This window comes from Martes martes, assembly GCF_963455335.1.
Source record: "Martes martes genome assembly, chromosome: 9".
Taxonomy (NCBI): Eukaryota; Metazoa; Chordata; class Mammalia; order Carnivora; family Mustelidae; genus Martes; species Martes martes.
This window is the reverse complement of record NC_137896.1, coordinates 116,591,160-116,607,515: the sequence shown is the minus strand read 5'-3', so window position 1 is coordinate 116,607,515 and position 16,356 is coordinate 116,591,160. Positions and strand designations below refer to the sequence as shown.

General features: G+C 41.3%; 1 protein-coding gene across 2 annotated transcripts in view; it reads left to right on the top strand.

Moving 5' to 3' along the window:
* Positions 1-9,829: 9,829 nt before the first annotated feature.
* WDR43 (WD repeat domain 43) overlaps positions 9,830-16,356 on the top strand; it is a 46,776-nt gene continuing 40,249 nt past the window's right edge. The window contains exon 1 of one of the 2 annotated variants that reach the window (XM_080814327.1): positions 9,830-10,088. In XM_080814327.1, coding sequence (XP_080670453.1) covers positions 9,864-10,088 — 225 coding nt within the window. In that variant the 5' untranslated portion in view covers positions 9,830-9,863. The remainder of the gene's footprint in view (positions 10,089-16,356) is intronic. The other variant, XM_080814326.1, reaches the window with a different exon arrangement.

Below are 16,356 nucleotides of genomic sequence, written 5' to 3'. Positions count from 1 at the left end.
TGGCGCAGGCGCCGTCGCACACAAGTGGCGTAGAGCCGGGCGAGGCCCTCCCCCAGCTGGACGCACTGACGCAGCCGTCAGGGTATCCGGCGCTTTTTCGCAGGAAGAGCTCCGCAAACTGCGCATGCGTCCGGGGGGGGCGGGGTAGTCCTAATGGAGGGCGGGGCGCAAGGGCTGCCGGGTGTCGCTGAGTAACTGTCCCAGGAGCGAGTCACACTCCGGGACAGGGGCACATTTTCCTCTTCGGAATGTGTGCAGAGTAAACAGTTGGCTGCTGACAAATCCCCACCAGCCTCACCCTGGGGACAGGAGGCTTAAGAGAGACAAAGCCTGTCAAAGTGCTGTGTAAATTGAAGTCCTGGACCAGGGTCGGCTCGCCGGTCCTCAGAAAGAGGAACGTCACAGGATCACCCCCAAGATGTAGGAGTTAAAAAGCCCAGAGATGCGTTGGACTGTCGCCTTTTGGAGGGGCCACCCGCTGATCCCCGTTCCTTTCCAACTGACTGCGAAGTTCTTCCCCCGCCAGCCTTAGCAGGTCCCTTCGACTGGGCTCTGACTGTCTGCTTGCCTGCCCCAAGCTTAGGGAGTCGAGGAGGGCCAACTGAAGTTACTCACTGGGTTCTTATTTAGCAGAACTGTTTCTAATAATTAAAATATAACAGTTAATTCTTTTACTACCTCTAAAACTCAACAGAATCTTCTTTAAGGGGGGAAAAGCCGTTGCTAAAACGGGGTTGTAGGGCAGAAGGGTATTGCTGAATTCAATCCCCTCAAGATTCATGCACTGAAGTCCCAGTATCTCAGAATGTGACTGTATTTGGGAATAGGGTTAAAGAGCTAATTAAGTTAAAGTGAAGTCATTAATGTGGGACCTAATTCACTATGAGTGGTGTCCTTATAAGAAAAGGGGATTAGAACACAGGTACGCTTGGAGGATCGGCTAAAGACAGGCAGCAGATATCCATCTACAAACTGAGACAGGCCCCAGAAGAAACCAAACTTGCAGACAACTTGATTTTGGACTTAACATGCTCCAAAACTGTGAGAAAATTAATTTTTTGTGTAAGGAAAAAAAAAAGGATTATCTGCATTTTCTGATTCTTTTTTAATTGAATCTGTTTAAAAATCATTTATTCCAGGGATGCTTTGGTGGCTCAGTCTGTGAAGCACCTGATTTTTGCTTTCAGCTTGGGTCCTGATCTCAGGGTCTTGGGATTGAGCCCGTTGTCAGTATCCCTCTCCTCCCCTTCCCTCTCTTTTTGCTCCTCCTCCTGCTCTCTCTCTCTATATATATATAAAATAAATAAATACAATATATATTTTTTAAATCACTTATTCCAGGTTTTGTCAGCCCACCCCAAAAGAGTTAAACAAAAATAAATTGATTTAATCCTAAAAATAAAACCAGAAAAAGTTATCTTTAGAGTCCAAAGTCTAATTTGACATTAAATATCACTAACCTGTTTTATATTAATTCACTTGGCAAAAGTTTATTGAGGGTTTGACAATACCAAGCACAGTAGACACTTACTTCATTTAAATTTACAGCAACCCTGTGTTAGAAATAAGTATTCCTGCTTTATGCATAAGAAAGCTGACCCAGGGAGATTAAATGATTTTGGCAACATCCCATAGCTGACAAATGGCATGACAGGGTTTCTGATCTAGGTCAGTCTAGTTCAGCAGTCCATGCTCTTTGTACTACAACACCCCTTCTCAAAGGCCAGCCAAAAGTACAACTGAATTTAGAGTTAAAGTGAAAATATGCTCAAAGGGCTATGGGCTCAGTTTAAATTTAATAAAATAAGTTTTGTTACCACTTTTGAAGACATAAATTCGTACTTTCTAAACTGTGCTCTCTAAAACATCAGCCACCACAAAAATCCATTATCAGGGTTTCTCTCTTTTCAGTCCTAAAAATGAATAAAGAAACTGTTCTTGCCTCCACTCCACCTGTAAGTCTCACTTCTGGTTTTGATTTTTTTTTAAGAAAGTTTTTATGACCAATATTTTTATTATTACTGTCAAATGAAGGCCTGAGTTGAACTTTCTGAATCCTAAGCCCTATTAATAGTTTTAAAATTTATCATTCCTACTTTATTATCTCTTAAAGATGATTAAACGATATTTGGCTATTATTTCAGAAAGAGTAGGACTTGGAAAGAAGAAGATATATTGACAGAAATTGGGAAAAAACTTACATCTCTTTGATTTCTAAGATAAACTATAAACAGTAAGTGGCATCCCATTATATTGTTTGAATAAGAATGTTATGTTTTATCCTATACACATCTAACTAATTACGTTAAAATATGTTGAAAAACATAATTATTCCTTATTTATTCATGATCTTTTTTTAGAGCATTTAAGCTCTAAAAAAAAAAAAAGGTCACTATATGTGCCTTTCTATTTTGGGCTATACTTTTCCTTTTCCTTCTGTCTTCCCTATGAAACAATCAGCCTGTACTCTGAAACTGTTATCTGACAGTATAAGGCAGCATCAACTCATCATGTTTATGTTATAAGGTCAGAAAGACACTGTCTTCTAGTGGCATTTAAGTGAGCAATTACTTTAAAGCCCAAATAGCTGTCAAGAAGTACTATGGCTAGTGACTGACATTTTAAAAATCTCCATTCAAATTAGATCACTAGTTCTAATTCCACAGATGTGCTCCTCTACCTCTTTGTGTGTGCTTCTTTCCTGTGTTTTGTATAATTTTCCCCTCATCCTTCAGCTATCAGCCTTACCAGAATGGGAGCTTGCAGTAAGTCCAAATCACTGGGAGAAGTGCCTCTCCTGGTATATCCTGTCTTCAGGCCAATCCTCCACAGTGCATGTCCGATTAAATGAAATCACTTTATTTACCATTTTCCCAAGTTGGTGGATAAGATTGTGGAGAGGGCTGTATCTAATTCATTATTGTAATTCCATTGCCCATCATAGTGCCTGGAACGAAATGTGCCCTCGATAAATATTTGCTTAATAAACGAATGAAGAAAGTAGGGAATGAGAAAACCAGTAGTCCTGATACCTAAGTGACTATACTGAATAATTCAGCATGCAAATATGACCCATATATATTTAATACTTGTGCATTTCATTGTATATCTTTCCATGTATCTAAATTTTATTTTATTTTTTTAAAAGATTTTATTTATTTGAAAGAGAGAGAGAGAGAGCACACACAAGCAGGGTGGAGGGACAGAGGAAAAGAGGAAGAAGTTGACTTCCCGCTGAGCAGGGAGCCCCATACAGTGCTCCATCCCAGGACCCTGACATCATGACCTGAGCTGAAGGTAGACACTTAATGACTGAGCCACCCAGGCGCCCCCGTAATTTTTTTTAAACTTTTAGTGAAAGATAAAGTATTTGAATCTGAGAATATAACTGCTTTTCTCTTGCTTTTTCACTTGTTTCCCCAGTCACTGCTGACCTTGAATCTGGCTTCTGTAGAACTTCTCCAGGATTTACTGTTGTATATTAGAAACTGAAGGAGTCTATTGAAGGAGGTCAAAAGGTACAAATTTCTAGTTATAAAATAAGTAAGGCCTGAAGGTATAATGTATAATGTGGTGACAGTAGTTAATAATATTGTTTTTTAAAGATTTACTTATTTATTTATTTATTAGAAAGAGAGAGAGAGAGAGAATATGAGTGGGGGGTGGGGCAGACTCCCTGCTGAGCAGGGAGCCTGAAAAGGGCTCATTCCCAGGACTCCTGGATCATGACCTGAACTGAAGGCAGGTGCTCAACCAACTGAACCACCCAGGTGCCCCAAGAATTATTAATATTGTGTTGCATATTTGAAAGTTGCTAAGAAAGTGCATCTTAAAAGTTCTTACACTGCCTCGATACTGTAGCTTAATTGTTAGTTTTGAAATCAGGTAGTATGAGGATGCCAACTTTGTTCTTCTTTTAGATAATCATTTCACTTTGCATAAGAATTAATTTACCAGTTTCTACAAAAAGTCCTGCTAAGACTCTGATAGGGATTGTTTTGAATTTGTAGAACAAACTGAGTAGAATTACTGTCTTGACAATATTGAGTTTATCAATTCATGAACATGCAATGTCTTTTCATTTATTTAGGTCTCCTTTAAGTTTTCTCTGCAATGTTTTATACTTTTTAGAATACAGGTCTTGAACTTTTATTAACTTTTTTCCCAAGTATTTTATTCTTTCTGGTGCTACTGTAAACGGAGTCATTCTCAATTTAATTTTGATTGTCCACCAATAGAAAGAAGAAATACCATTGGTTTTATATATTGATCTTGTATCTTGAGACCTTGGTACATTAATTTATTAGGTTTAGAATTTTTGTGGATTTCTTGAAATTTTCTATAAGTCATCTGTGAATAAAAATACTTTTACTCCTTTCTCCCCAATTTGGATGCTATCACCACCATCATCATCATCATTATTTACTTTATTGCACTAACTGGAACCTTCAGTAAAATATTGAATAGAATTGATGAGACATAATTTTCAATCTTAGGAGGAAAGCATCAATCTTTCATCATTAAATATGAAGTGAGCTGTGGGTTTTTTGTAGATTCCCTTTATCTGGTTGAGGATATTCCCTTTTGTCCCTACTTTGTTAAAAGTTTGTTTGTTTGTTTGTTTGTTTATCTGAGAGAGAGGGAGAGTGTGAGTCAGGGGAGGAGTGGGGGGGTGCTGGAGGGGAAGGAGGGGGGAGCATTCTCAAGCATACTCTGTGCTGAACCTGGAACTTAACGGGGCTTGAGCTCAGGACTCTGAGATCAGGACCTGCGCCACTCAGGCACCCCCAAAATTTGTGTGTTTGTTTGTTTTTAATTATGAATGGGTGTTGGATTTTGTTAAAATCTTTTTCTTTATCTTTCAAGATTATCATGCAATTTTAGTTCTTTACTCCCTTAACATGGTACATTATAGTTTTTGAATTTTGAATGTAAAACCAACCTTGCATTCCTGGGATAAATCCCAATTGATAGTGGTATTTAATCTTTTTTTTTTTTTTTTGGTATATTGCTGACTTGATTTGCAAATATTTTGTTAAGGATTAGAGATTGTAGTATCTAACACCTTTTAGGATAAAAATAATTGGGTTTTATCTACAATTTTATCTACAACAATAAAAAGTTGAATTGTTAGTAAGTTTGATGAGAGCTGGAAATGGGGCAGAGAGGGAACTGGGTGAGCCTAAATTATAGGCAGAGCAAAAGAGCAGGACCCATGACAGGGATGATAAGGGCAGGAAACCAGAAGCAGATGAGGGTCTAATGAGTGATGTTGTTGGGGAGGCTGACAGGCACCAGCTTACAGATTGTTTTGTAATCCAAATATATTAAACAGCATAGAGTTTCTTTTATAGGTGCCAGCAAGATTGTGAAGTTCTTTTTTGAAGATTTATTTATTTTAGAGAGAGAGTGAGAGCATGGCAGGGAGGGGCAGAGGGAGAGACAGTCTTAAGCAGCCTCCTCGCTGAGCATGGAGTCCAATGTGGGCATGATCTCAGGACCCTGAGATCAGGACCTGAGCTGAAACCAAGAGTTGTACTCTTAACCAACTGCACCAGCTAGGTGCCCCTGTGAAGGATTTTAAGTAGAGAAGTAGAGTGGTCAGATTAATATTTTACAAAGATCATACCACCAGACTGGCATGGAGAAATACAAGCATTGGTGGCAGTTCCAGTGAGAATGACAAGCACAATAAGAACAGATGTGGTTAGAATTGGATGGAGGTGAGGAAATTGAATAGAGAATTATTTAAGAGATAAAAATAGAATCTGGTGATTGATCAGATGTGAGTTATGTGTTTGGGCAGAAGTGAGATATGGGATTGGTTAATAAACAAGGCTTATTTCTGGCTTTCTCAAGGGGCTAACTGGATGGCTGGTGGGATCACCAACTGAGGCAAAGGATATAAAATAATGAGCACAATTTGGTTCAGCTGTATGTAACATCACCCAAAATACTGTAGTTTAAACAACAGGGATGTCTATTTTCTCTTGTATAAAAGAGGTCCGAGGCATTGGTGCAAGACTTATATCATATTTCAGGGTCTCTAGTTCCTTCTGTCTTGCTGCTCTACTATTCTCACCATGTTGTTTTCTCCTCAAAGTCCATCACGGATGCTCTAGCTTTTGGCTATAACATTTGAGTTCCAGGAATTAAGAAGAAAAAAAACAATGAAGAATAGCATAACTTTAAGGACATTTTTGTACTGGCTGCTAGTCATATGGCCTCACAATTTGTAGAGAAAGCTGGAAAATGTATAGTCTTCATTCTGTAAAGTCCCTTGCCCAAGTAAAGAAGTTCCCTAAGGCACCCTGATGTTAGAGAGTAAGAGATAAGGAAGAACCAAGAGAGAAGACTGAGAAGAAGAGCCAGAGAAGTAAGAGGCAAGCCAGAAAGGTGTGAAGTCATGGAAAGCAGGCATGCTAATGACAAGTCACATGAGAGGCAGACTTAGAATGAACACTTATTTAGCAATATGGAGGTTAGAGGTGGCCCTACTGGGAATTTTGGGGTAGTGGTGGGTTGGGAAGAAAGTCCCATTGGAGGAGAGAGATTAAGAAAATTAGACTACCAGGGTGCCAGGGTGGCTCAGTCAGTCATGCGTCTGTCTTCAGCTCAGGTCATGATCCCAGGATCCTGGGATCAAGCCTAGGTTTGGACTCTCTGCTTAGCGGGGAGCCTGCTTCTCCTTCTCCCTCTACCTACTGCTCTGTCTACTTATGCATGTGCTCTCTCTTTCTCTGTCAAATAAATAAATAAAATCTTTAAAAAAAAGAAAATTAGACTACCTTTTTTTTTAAGGAAGGAAAAGATTGGGAGAGTGACTATAGGGGGAAGTAAGGTAAAGGAAATATTATTTTTTAGGAAGAAAGAAAAAAACCAGTATGTTTATATGTTAATGAGAAGGATTAAGCTGAGAAGTAAAATTGATGCTTGTAAATAGAGGGAAGACTTTTTGGAATAATGGGATCTAGAACTTATGTGGAAGGGTCGCCTTTTCTAGGGGCATGGAAAATCCATCTAGCGTGCCAGGAGTCATGGAGTACAGTTTGGTTAGAATTCATGGTACTGGAAGCTTGTGGAAGTTCTCTTGTGATGGCTTCTATTTTCTCAAGAAATAGGAAGCACAGTCATTCACTGAGAGCAGGGAGAGAGGGATAGGGTTGAAGTGGTAGGAGAAGAAAGATATGAATCAGTATCTAGGAGAAGAATGGAAGTATGAATGGGCCAGGGAACAACTGATAACTTGGCAGCATTTACTTCCACGTGAAGTTTGTGACCATGAATTTAAAGTGGATAAGAGTCCTAATGGGAAGCTGTGACTTTTCTCTCACTGCTTTCAGCTGCTTCTGGGCAGAGAGTTAGATTTGACCAGGCTTGCACTTTTACCACAGAAGGACAAAGATGTGGGAAAGAGGCAAGGGATTTGAGGGTTGTAGTGATCGAGATTAAGATAAGTTTAGAGGCAAGAGCAGCCATCAGGGAGGAGGGGTGAGGGTAGGTGAAAAGACTAGGATCAATGGTTTGACAGTTGGGTGGGATAGAAGGATTGCCTGGAGCCTGGAAGTTGGCGGGGAGCAAGCTGGAAAGACAGGAGTCAGTGGTTAGAGTGGTGTGGGAAAACTGAGACTACAAAGGGAGCGCAGCTATTGTAATGATAAGGTCTGAGATATGACCATAGGAATAAGTGGCTGGTATAGGGTAGAGGCCAAGATCATTGAAAGGAAGGAGGTCAAGGAATGACATTTTGGGTATTGAAGGGTCATCTATGTGAACTCTATATAGTTTTCTTGGGTCAAGTTGTTCATACCCAGAGATGACTTCGGTTAGAAATCCAGCTCCTCCTCCACTGCTCAGCTCTATACCTCAGTTTTGTTATCTGAAGAACGGAGATAGTCATAGTTTCTACATCCTAGGGCTATTGTGAGGACTAAATGGATTAATGGACATAAAACACAGAGAACAGTACCGGACACACTGTGAGTGCAATAAGCTTTTATTTTATTTATGACTACTTTATAACTCTAGCTCAGACTTTTCTTCATACGGACTCATATATGCTCCATTATAACAGAAATCCTTGAAAACTTTTCTGAAAATCCCTTTTCTGTACTTTCTCACATCCCTTTTTCTTTTCCACTTTCCATAGTAAGTCCCCCACCCCAAATGCTTTTGTGTGTGTTAAGATTTTATTTTTAAATAATCTCCATACCCAGCGTGGGGCTTGAATTTATAACCCGAGTTTAAGAGTTGTATGTTCTGCCTTCTGAGCCAGTCAGGTGCTCCTAAAATGCTTTTGAAGAGTCACCAATGACCTTGATGTTGCCAAATCCTGGTTCATGCTCAGTCTTCATCTTACAGCATTTGACATGGCTCTGATCAAGTTTTCCTTCCTGAATCCTTATAAAGATTTGGTTTCCAGGACATCTCACTCTCCTGGACTTTCATCCTACCCATTCTTAATCTTCTTTGCTGGATCTTCCCCTCCTCCTGACCTCTAAAGATTGCACAGTTTGGGGCTAAGCTTTCTTTTCTATCTATACTTGCACCCAACATTATCTGGCTAGTCCCGCAATTTCAAATAGCATCTGTATGCTAGCGCATCCAAATTTACATCTTTGTAGCCAACTCCAGTCCCCCAGAACCTCACGTCACCTGCTCCCTCCCTTCACGGCCCCAGCCCCCACCACTCTGGGGAGCAAGGGAGCTCATAGCCAGTAGGGGCCAGTGAGGGTCCTGAGGGAGGGGTGGTTGCACAGGCTGCCCCCAACTCCCTCACTTGACGTGGATTTCAGCATACTCATACTTAACTGTCCAAAACAGTATTCCTGCTTTCCACTCCAGCCAAACCCATTTCCCCAATCTAGCTGATGGCATCACCATTCATGTGTTTGCTCAGGCCTTAGAGTCATCCTTCACTTGTCTTTTTCTCACCCTTTGCAATCATTTAGCAAGCCCTGTTGACTTTTAACTTCAGATTCTATCTGAAATCTGGGTGCTTCTCCCCACCTTTACTGCTTTCATCTGAGTCTGACCCAGCACTGTCCTATATTGTGTCAGTTTTCCTTCTTGCCTCTTTACCATCTCCGTGGAGTCCAGAAGGCCTTTTAAACATATTCATGTTTGTCATTACAAATAATCTAAAACACAAATGTTACTGTGGCATTCCCTGGCTGTAAAACTTTTAGCCTCCCCATATCCCTGAGGGTGGCATTTTTTGTCTTTCTTTCTGGGCAATAAACTGTGGGCAGAATAATATTAATCTGACACTTCTTGAATCACAATGCATAGATTTGGTGAAATATGGCGTACAAATTATCTATTTGATGTAGTAACATGGGATTAATCCTGACGAAATGGGGGGTGGGAGGACAGTAGATCCCACCGTTACTTTCACACTACTCCGACTGAATGAATTGTTATATGAATACATGATTACAGCCTGGAAGTGGTTAAGAAAAATGAAAACAGTTGCCACAATCACGGCGCTATAACTGATTGTCTCTTAAACATTTAGTTCAATCATGTTATTAAAAAACAAAACAAAACCCAACCTTTTTCTTTCTTTATTTCTCTTCTATTTTTCTTTCTTTCTTTTTTTTATTCCCCCCAATGTAACGGGCCTGCTGTCCAGTCTGCAGTCACATCCCTCCACACGTCTCCTCCAACCAGTACAAATTAGCACTGAGCCCTCCAGGCCACCGTCCACAGGTTGGACCTGCCCAACGCCCGCTAGAGACGCGACGAGCCACTCCCTCCGGTCTCTGCTCTCCCTCCGCCCTACTTCCTCCCTCTAGGCCCCGCCCCACGCCGGTGCGCATGCGCACAGACGAACACGTGGCTGCCGCGGAGCCAGGGCAGCAATGGCGGCGGGTGGCCGTGGTGTTGCCGACCCCCTGTCCCCGGCAGGGGTTCCGTGCGCCTTCTCCCCGCTGAACCAGACCTACTTCGCTTTGGCGTCTGCCGACGGTCAGTTGCGAGTGTGGGAGACCGCCAACAATAGGCTGCACCAAGAGTACGTGCCTTCCGCGCACCTTAGCGGTACCTGCACCTGCCTGGCCTGGGCGCCAGCGCGACTGCAGGCCAAGGTAAAGCAGGCGGGACGGCGGGGGGCGGGCGTGCGCCCGGACTCAGCCTCAGCGCACTCCCGGTCCGACGGCGCGTGGCCCGGCATCTCGCGCGGCCCTCCGAGGCCCCGGGTGAGGAGGCACGGAGTGCGGCGGCGGCGGCGCGGACTCGGTCCACTTCGCCAGTCCCGCGTGCGGCCTGCCCGCAGACTAGCGAAAGAGGGCGCGGCCCTATTGGACGGGCCGTAGGCTGGAGCCCTCCTGACTGGCTCCATGCGGTCTGCGCCCCGCGCCCCGCTGTCGCCGGGGCCGCCATGTTCGCGTAGGCCCCCAGTTCCCCAGGGCGGCTTCTTTCTGCGAAGCCTGGCGCAGCAACATGTGCTCTTCAGCGTCCTGGATTTTGACAGAGCCCCTTCTTGGGGCTGGAGTACCCTATTCCGATTTCTCTAGTTCATCGGCTTCGCCTTAGGAGATTGGAATGAATAAGTCTGTTTCTTTGCTTCCGGACAACCCCCCCCCCCCCGAACCCTTGGGTGCAGGCTCACCACGTGTTCTCTTCCACGTCCAGTGTGTGGTATTCTCACTCTTGAAACTCTTGACTTTCTCAGGCTCGTTTCCATTCTCAGTCATTTGAAACTTTATGCTTTAAAAAAAAAGAAAAAAAAAACAGCAAAAACCTCTGCTCATTTCCCTTTTATACACCCCCTTTTAGCCAAGTCTGAAGTCTGCATTAGGATCTGGAGGTAAAGTGAAGTAGCCGGTTTAATGTAATGAATGTGAATGCTGGTGAAGTTTCTCTGAGACAGGACATTGCTGTGTTAGGGAAGGCTTTTCTGTTAGGGCCCCATCTCAGGTAAGATGTCATTCACTGTTGAGTCACTCGACCACGTCTGCTCTAATGCAGTTGCACGTGGGTACTACAGGTATACGGTAGGCAATCGAATCAGTCTAATGTGATTTGGAAAAACAGGTATCGTGAGTGTTTAGCTGACACTATGTGTAAAACTTAAAAATCTATTATTCAAGACACATTTTTAACTCCCATCCGACTACGGTGCGGTGAATGTGTGCTAAATTTTTAGGTTGAAAGTAGGGTTACATCTAACTATGCTTTGGGTGAGTATGTTTAGGTATTTTTCGGATCTTAAGATAGAGTTTCTTAGTTTCTAGATGAAATGACTTTAGTTAATAAATAAAAGAAACCTTTATCAGGGCTCTTAAGTCAAGGCGAACTTGGACTTCAGAAAAAAACCCATAGCCATTGTTAAAGTTACAGCAGTCGGCGTATTTTTCTTTTTTAAAATTGTTTTCTGTGTTTCTATTTAACAGTCCTGTAAAGAGATGATAAGACTGATGCTGGGGGAATACACGGAACAATGATTAGATGCATGGATCTGAGCTCTACTGCTTACATTTGAATCTAGGTTTGGCTTCATAGTGGTGATTGTACTTCTAGTTTCTCGTTTGTAGAACAGGAAGGGGTGATAGTACCCACCTCAGATTGGTTGTGAAGGTGAACGTGGTTAGTAATGTAGAAACATTTATTAGTGTATGTAAGTGCTGCAAGTGTTGTTATTAATATCTCAGATTTGTATGGTTATTCTTGCAGGTAGATAAAGGCTAATTTCTTGCCTTGTTTGTGAAGAAGAAACTGAGACTCTGGAAAATTAGTCAGCTTGCATAAAAACCAGAAATAGAACCAGGACTAGAACTCAAGTATTTAGAGCTTTGTGCTCCATTATCTACAACAAATAATAATTAATATTAGGATAGTAAAAATTTGTTTGCCCCCCCCTTTGCTTTTCTTTTGACTTAAGTCACATGATATGCCTCAGGAATAAAACTTTGACCTAATCTTAAATTTCCTGTTGAAAGTCAGAGTTTTAGATTATGTATACCACTCTGAAATAGTAGAAAAATATCTGGATTTGGTTTCATATCCAGGACTCAACTCAAACTTGCTTTTGTCACAATGAGCAAGTTACTAATTTGGAGGGCCTCATTGAAAAATGAGAATTTGGCTACTTAAAAAAAGTTTGTATAGGTTTCAGTATTCTTTTATCTCCATGTTTTCATTTTAGCCACACAGCTCTATGAAATGTCTTGAAATAAAATTTTTAAAAACTGAGAGAGCTAAGGAAGTTCCAGGTGACTTCACCAAATCTTTAGTAACTAGTAAAGAGACTGTGACCATTAGAATCAAGGTCCTCTGACTCCTGGTCCACTGTTCTTAGACTGTAACCCTAGATCTTGAGTCACAGAATTGAGAGCTGGGAGGAATGTAGAGAGGACATTTGGTCCTCATCATATTGGGGATGTATCCTTCTAGAGCATCAATTTTACTTGAAGATTAGAGAGATAAGTGGTTCTCTTAAATGTGCACATTTATTACAGGATAAAATTATAAAATCACGTGATTTTTTAAAAAAAGCTAGAAAATGAAGAGTGACATGTAGCAGCTGCTTCAGTCTCTGGTCCCAGGTCCCTGGGTTAATATCCTTGCCACTGAAGTTTTTTTTTTTTTTTTAAAGGTTTTCTTTATTTTATTTTATTTTATTTTTTATTTATTTGTCAGAGAGAGAGAGGAGCGAGAGTGAGCACAAGTAGACAGAGTGGCAGGCAGAGGGAGAAGCAGGCTCCCTGCCGAGCAAGGAGCCCGATGTGGGACTCCATCCCAGGACGCTGGGATCATGACCTGAGCTGAAGGCAGCTGCTTAACCAACTGAGCCACCCAGGCGTCCCTGCCACTGAAGTTTTAAGATGCCCTCATTTTAATAAACCTATTTATTTTAAATCTTTGAGGATTAGAGTATGAGTCTTGGTAAGGATGTTATTCTGAAGCCTGTGTTCCCAACAACTTAAGATTTTTGTTACTCAAACATGGAGTAGAGATTATACTACCCACCTTTCATGGTGCTTTGAGAATTAAATGAGGCAGTGTATATGACTGGTGTAGTAAGTGCATAGTAAATATTAGGTGTTGTTATTGAATGATACAGCGAGCATTCTCTTTGGGCTCTTTTTATAATTTACTGCTACATTCCTCAGTGTAATTCATTTTGTAAGAGTATCCTGTATCTGGTTCAGTAATTGGCAATTTGCCACCCAAGGACAAAGTTTGGTGAACATTACTCCTGTGAGTGGAATAAAATGAATTAGTGCTGGGTTACTTGGGTAATAAAAGTTAAAGTAGAGGTTCCTGGATGTTTAGAAAAATCATACTGTTTTCTTGGCCAAGAATGATCATAATACCTCACATTTATGCGATAGTAGTTTTTGGAGGGTTCTTGTACATATTAAATAGCTGAGTATTTCATTTGGTTGATGGAGCCTGGGGAGGGGGGGAGAGTACCTCAAATGATAAGAAAAGTGCAAGGAGACACATGGGTGGACTATAGGTGGATGCTGTTTTTAAAGCTTCTCAGGTGTGTGTGTGTAAACCGAGGCTGAGCTGTTAAATGATATGCCAAAGCCACAGAATAAGTGCCTGAGCCCCACCTAGTAACTGACCCTATTTTGTTGCCCCCTAAAATCTCTCAAAACTTTTCTACTTTCCTTCCCTAGCTGGTGTATAGCCCTGAAGAAACAGACTTTGTCTCCTCTCAGCTACCATGCTGCTTTGCTGTCACTGCAATTAAAATGATTTCACACAGCTTAGTTCTTGTTAAACGAAGCACATGGCATTTCAGACATGAGACAAGGCAAGCACAGTAGCATTAAGAATGTTTCTTGGAAGAATCTAAGTTGAGTATCCCCATTCCTATCCCTTGGAGATATGGTGCAGTCTCTTTGTATTCCTGAATGTATGGTGCTGTTTCTTAGGGTCTCTCCAGTATGTAAACTTTAGAACAAGGAAAAGTGTGCAGATTAGATCCTGTTGGCAGGAATAAAAGGTCCTGGTTATTAGAATTTGTTTTTTGATATAAATATTATGTAATTACATGTAAAATGCACATGTTTTGTTCATTGTTACCCATGACTTAGACCTTTGCCAGAGAAGTGACAGTAAGGTGGGCCAAGAAAAGGCATAGGAGACTACCTTGCAGAATGAAACTTGAAACTTGGGATAATTTTCAGTGTCTAGAGGTCAGGATTTTTCAAAATTAGGTTTTGATCATTATGAAATAGATTTAGTGTGTTGTGATAGAGTTAAAAAATGAGTGTAAGAAAAGTGAGTATATTTTGCATGGAAAGGATAAGTTTTTTGTGGAGCTGGTTTCAGTTATATGTACATATATTTTTATGAGTGTATGTACTAGCTCTCAGTGTAAACTTTTCTTCTTTGGGATCTCAGTCTAAAAAGTCATTGCTTACTTGATCAAATTCAGACTTCTCAGCACTTTCCCTTTTTCCTCTTTGTCTTCACCACATCTGCCCTATGTCTTGCTTTTGTAAATCATGCACTTAACCCCTTGAGACTCACTCAGCCTTCTGAATCAAATGCTGATAAACTTTTTCAGACTGGTGCTACTTTTTTTGTTCCTTTTAAGATTTTATTTATTTATTTGAGAGAGATGCAGTGGGAGAGGGAGAAGCAGTATTCCCACCAACTGGGGAGTCTGGAGCCCAACGCGGGGCTTGATCCCAGGACCCTGGGATCAGGACCTGAACCAAAGGCAGCTGGTTAACAACTGATCCACCCAGGTGCCCCATGGTGCTACTCTTTATTGCTTAGCCTAGTCCGACTTTCACACTGAAAAAGACTCTTGAAAGAAATCACATTTTTGGGGTCTTCACTCCTGGTACCTCTGGGAACTCCAGTTTTTTAGTCACAGATACGAACTAAAGTTTTAGCCTACCCTTTTCATTATTTGGTGTATTTACATGTATAATGAGTGTGCACATAACCTTGTGCTAGGTACTTCAGAGGAAGTAAAACTGAGTATGATTGAGACACAGCAAAGAAGTGGACAGTTCAGATATACCGTGTCTGTAATGCAGAGTACAGTATGATGTGTGCCTTAAGAGAAAGAAGAGTGGGGGCCTGGGTGGCTCAGTTGGTTGAGCATCTGCCTTCAGCTCAGGTCATGATCCCAGGGTCCTGGGATAGAGCCCTGCATTGGTCTCCCTGCTAAGTGGGGGTCTGCTTCCCTCTCTGCCAATCCCATCCCCCACCGTGCACTCTAAAATGAAGTCTTCACATAAAAATATAGAAGAGGTTTTTGTAGAGAGATGAGAGTTGGGGTGGACCTTGAAGCATGGATAGATTTTTAACCAAAAGGAAGTTGAGGGAAAAGCAGTTCCCAAGTTGAGGGAAAAGCAGAAGCAAAATGGGAAGATGTTAGTGATTAGGGAATGTAATATAAAGATGGAAATTGGAAATAAGGTTGGGAAAGATGGTCTGGAGGCAAATTGCAGATGCCAGTACAATGATTTATTCTTCCATGGGGAGTCATTGAAGTTTTTGATCACAGGAGCAACAGATTCTGGAAGAAAATGCTGACAAGGGTCTGTCATAATCTGTAATTATCAGCACTAAATTCTTGGTTTCAGAAATACTTGGTAAGGGGTAATATTTAAAACAGATTTTACTAAAATGCACATTGCTTATATAAACTTATCTGGGTGACCTGTTCAGACATGCTCATCCTGCTCACTGGGGAGTGATTTTTTAAAAAGATGGTCCAGCTCTAGAAAAATATGCTTGAGTCAGTAGTTCTTTGAGTTGCACTAATTGTGTTATTATTTAGGCTTGGACCACTGATCCTCAAAATTGGGCACAAGTTCTGTGGATGCTCCTCCACTTGCCTCTGCTTGCTTCTCCCAAAGTACACAGATTTTGTTGATAGGGAAATTAGGGTTTGAGTATGTTAATGATTAATATATGAAGTTTCTTAGTGCTTTTTATTTTTTAATTTTTCAAAATTTTGTTAAGAAATCTCCATAGCCAGTGTGGGGCTTGAACTGATAACCCAAGATCAAGAGTTGATGCTTTTCCCACTGAGGCAGTCAAGCGCCCCTTTTTGTCCTCTTTTTTTTTTTTTTTTTTTAAGATTTCATTTATTTATTTGTCAGAGAGAGAGAGCACATAAGCAGGGGGAGCAACAGGCAAAGGGAGAAGCGTGCTCCCTGCTGAACAGGGAGCCCGGTGAGAGACTCAGTCCCAGGACCCTGGGATCATGACCTGAGCCAAAGACAAATGCCATTTGTATCTGCGGAAAAGTATACACGTATTTGGACCAGCCTATGTTTCACACGTTAGAAACTTCAGTGTGAAATGATTTTAACTTGATTTGGTAAAACCAGGAGTTGGAGTAATAATTTCTAGAATCTTTCAGAGAAGAGTTTT